Source organism: Nicotiana tabacum, chromosome 7 (assembly GCF_000715075.1).
Source record: "Nicotiana tabacum cultivar K326 chromosome 7, ASM71507v2, whole genome shotgun sequence".
NCBI classification, from domain to species: Eukaryota; Viridiplantae; Streptophyta; class Magnoliopsida; order Solanales; family Solanaceae; genus Nicotiana; species Nicotiana tabacum.
The window spans coordinates 11114379-11118239 of NC_134086.1; the positions used below are offsets into that span (position 1 = coordinate 11114379).

The 3861-nt window shown below is 37.3% G+C and overlaps 1 protein-coding gene across 1 annotated transcript; it reads right to left on the minus strand.

Moving 5' to 3' along the window:
* Nucleotides 1-876: 876 nt before the first annotated feature.
* Nucleotides 877-3132, minus strand: LOC142161982 (uncharacterized). The gene is made up of 5 exons (XM_075218276.1): nucleotides 2967-3132; nucleotides 2668-2813; nucleotides 2266-2499; nucleotides 1765-2160; nucleotides 877-1311 (listed from the first exon to the last, which is right to left on the minus strand). Exons 1-5 carry the CDS (start codon nucleotides 3130-3132, stop codon nucleotides 877-879), a joined length of 1377 nt encoding a protein of 458 aa, XP_075074377.1.
* Nucleotides 3133-3861: the final 729 nt, after the last annotated feature.

The window sequence follows — 3861 nt, forward strand, 5'->3', positions numbered from 1 at the left end:
CTATTTTTCACAGCCCAATCAACTTCATCTTTCTATTTCCTAGAGACACTATTAATACCTTGTCACTACAACAACTTACCCCAAATAGCAGCAGAATACTGACAGCTGAAGAAGACATGGTCTGCAGATTCATTCCTATCATTGCATAGAGGACACACCAGGCTATCAACAGAAAACCATTGTGCCACTCTACCCTTTGTAAGAAGCCTTTTATAGATAGTCAAGTATAAAATAAAAGTCCATCTAGGAGCACCATGATTGTTGTAAATTAGTCTTCTCCATTCAACCTTTGGACAATCTCCCATGATCTTACAATATAACTCATTAATGGAGAAGCTGTCCATTTGATACACATCTTGTTCTAGAATACCTACTTTCTAAAAAATAAGTTTGGCTTTTAGGATCTTTCTAATCACCCACGATGCTTGATTAGCTTGCGAGTCCCACACCCTTCTACCTTTTACATAATAAATGTGCACTCATTGTACCCACAATTTATCTTTTTCTTGCAAAGATTCCATAGCAACTTGCAAATGGCAGCATCATTTCAGACATGTACATCTAGTAGCCCAAGACCTCCAGCCGCTTTAGGATAGCATAATCTTTCCCAAGCAATTAGAGCTTTCTTTGAACTATTGACACTACTTGTCCATAAGAATCTTCTGCATAAGGACTCAATTAATTGGACCACCTTCTTTGGCAGAACAAAAACCTGAGACCAAAAGATCTGTATAGAAAATAAGACAGACTTTATCAACTGCACCCTACTGACATATGATAGAAAACTAGATGTCTAAAAGGTAATCTTATTCAGTATCTTGTCCAACAATGATTTATACTGCAACACATTAGTCCTCTTTGTGCTAAGTGGAATCCCTAGATACCTAAAAGGTAACTCTCCTTTTGTAAAACCAAGGGCCTACAAGATAGCATTCTGATCATCTTTACACACTCCTCCAAAATAAATGGAGATTTTTCAACATTTGCAACCAACCCTGAAGCTTGAGAGAATATTTGAAAGCAATTATACAACATTTGAACAGAGACAAAATCACCCGTATAGAATAACAGGAGATCATCGGCAAAACCAAGGTGAGTAATGCTCATTCTAGCACATTTGGGATGAAAGTTAAAATCAAGCTTCCTCTTCAAAGTCCCCAGCTGCCTCTTCAAATACTCCATGGCTAAAATAAAGAGAAAGGGAGACAAAGGATCCCCTTGTCTTAATCCTTTCCTTGCTTTAAATGGAGCAACAGGAACACCATTAATGATAATGGTATAATAAACTGTTTTAATACAAACCATGACCCACTTTATAAACACCTCAGGAAAATTTAAACAGTTAAGAACTTGCTCCAAATAAGGCCATTCAACCAAGTTATATGCTTTCCTCTATCAATCTTCACCATACACACAGGAGATATTCCTTTTCTCTCATACCTTTTAACTAATTCATGACTCATAATTATGTTATCAGTGATCACCCTACCTGGCACAAAGGCAAATTGACTAGTATCTATCTACTAGCATATCCATAACTTGCTGTAGTCGTTGAGTCAAAATTTTGGATATTAGTTTGTAAAGGATGGTGCAACATGAAATAGGTCTGAAATCAGATACTCTAGAAGGGTTCTATACTTTGGGAATTAGAGTGATGATGGTACAATTTATAGGCTGATACAGGTAATCTAATGAAAAGAACTCCAACACGGCATTTGTAATTTCATCACCTATGACTGATCAGGCTTTTTTAAAGAAATATACATTATACCCGTCACATCTTGGTGCCTTGATATCATCGATATCTTTAAGAGCCTGACTTACTTCATTTCTGGTAATAGGAGCAATTAGTAGAAGTTGGTGGTGCCTTTCTAGTATCTTTCCTTCCCTCATAACTAGAGGGTTTATGGCTGGCAATTGATTAGTTGCGGCTCCAAGAAAACCTTTGTAGTAATTGGTTATTTCAGCATTAATCTCATCCTGCCCTTGTATCAAAATTCCATTTGAATTTATCAAACTCTTTATTTTGTTCTTCATGTTTGCAAAGAAAAAAGCAGTGTTAGAGTCCCCAAGTTGTAACCATTGTACTCTTGACTTCTGCCTAAATATACTTTCCTCAATGTTGTCCCATTTTTTCAGTTGTTGCTTTATCTCCCTTTCCTGGGCAAAAAATGCAGGATCATGATCATTGTTTCTCATTTGCTCCTGAAAATCTGTTAGCTTCTGCCTTAAACTCTATATTTTGAGGTTAACCCCTTTAAATGCCTGAATATTCAGCTTCTTCAGGCCTGTCTTAGCACATCTCAATTTCTGCCAAACAATGTTCATAGGATATCCTCTTGAATTTATGTGCCAAGCATCACGCACAACTCTTAGGAAGTCCTCATGATCAGCAATGCAATTGAAAAATCTAAATATCTTTGATCCTATTAAGACATTGCCCTCCATTTTAATACATAATGGTGAATGGTCAGAAAAGTTTTGATCCAAAATAATGACCTACAGATGAGGAAACTTTATCAGCTATTCAGCATTCACTAGAGCTCTATCTATTTTACTGAAAACATGGCTATTCATCCACGTAAACCATCACCCAATTGACTTCATTTCAGCCATCCCAGTATCCAGAAGATATTCACAAAAGTCCTTAGTCTCCACCTCTTATACTGGACTACCACCTTGTCTATCCTCAGTTGACAGAATAGTGTTAAAATCACCCATAACTGCCCAGGGTCCCTGTTGAGTGTGATATAGGGACCTCAGCTCAGCCCATAGCCTTCTCCTATCATCTATGGTATGCAAGCCGTAAATATCTGTTAAGTTGAAAAGCAAATTCAGATTGTGAATAGACACACTGCCATGAATATACTACTCGGACATGTTCACCACATTAGAGAAAATATAATTAGGATCCCAGATGATCCATATTCTACCTCTACTGCTATATTTATAGTTATGACACCAACCCCAACGTCTACCATACTTGCTAATAATTTTTGTTGCATTGTGCTCTTTAACTCTATGCTCAAGCACTGCAATTACACATATACTATTATTCTTTAGAAACAACTTGAACTCTTTTTGCTTATAGGCCTTGTTGAAGCCTCTAACATTCCAGGCTACCAGATTCATATCGGAATAATGAGAGGAGCTGAATCCACTGCAACCACCTCATAACTACACTGGCCTCTGTTATTATTATCCCTATAGCTTGGCAATATTTGTTGAACATTATCTTATATTAATGGACTAAACTCATTTGCAATATTTGTATCAACTCTTTCAGTAGGTTGTGCTCTTTTTGCAACTGATTTCCCCTTCACGGTCTTCTATTGCTCATCTTGTCCTGGCAAAGTTGAGTTGGTTTCATTCTGTTTTTGGGCACCCTTTACACTTTGCTCCCTGTTAGCAGCCAAAAAACCACCTTCATGTATGATAGCAGTTGTTTCAGGCCTTCTTAACCAAACTTGCTTAGGTTTAGTAGTATTGCCTTTAGGTATTTTAGCCTTTGGCACTACAGGATTTGACACTTTAGATTTAGATGCCTTCTGTGTTGGCTTGCAAGTATGTCCGACCTGTAAACATGTAGGACAGTATTTCGGAACCCAATCATATACAATATGTTGTTAAAACAATCTACCATTAGGATCCAATACCTTTATCATATTTGGTAATTCCCTAGTTACATTCATTTCAACCAAAATCCTAGTATAGGAAATACAATCCACATTGGTTGTGCACTCGTCGACATATAAAGGAACACCCAAATCACATCCAATCCTGCTTAGAGAGTCCATACCCTAGCAACTAAAGGGTAGATTTGGTAGCTTGACCCATATTGGTACAGTTTGGAGAACTTCA

Bases quoted from the DNA above. Each gene is read 5' to 3' on its own strand.
- LOC142161982 (XM_075218276.1), bottom strand. From the start codon at position 3,132: ATGAATCTGGTAGCCTGGAATGTTAGAGGCTTCAACAAGGCCTATAAG. The intron at 2,500-2,667 runs GTATAAGAGGTG...CCTCATCTGTAG, and splicing joins ATAGACAAGGTGGTAGTCCA to GTCATTATTTTGGATCAAAA. The intron at 2,161-2,265 runs GCATTTAAAGGG...TTTTTTGCCCAG, and splicing joins TGAAGAAGCTGAATATTCAG to GAAAGGGAGATAAAGCAACA.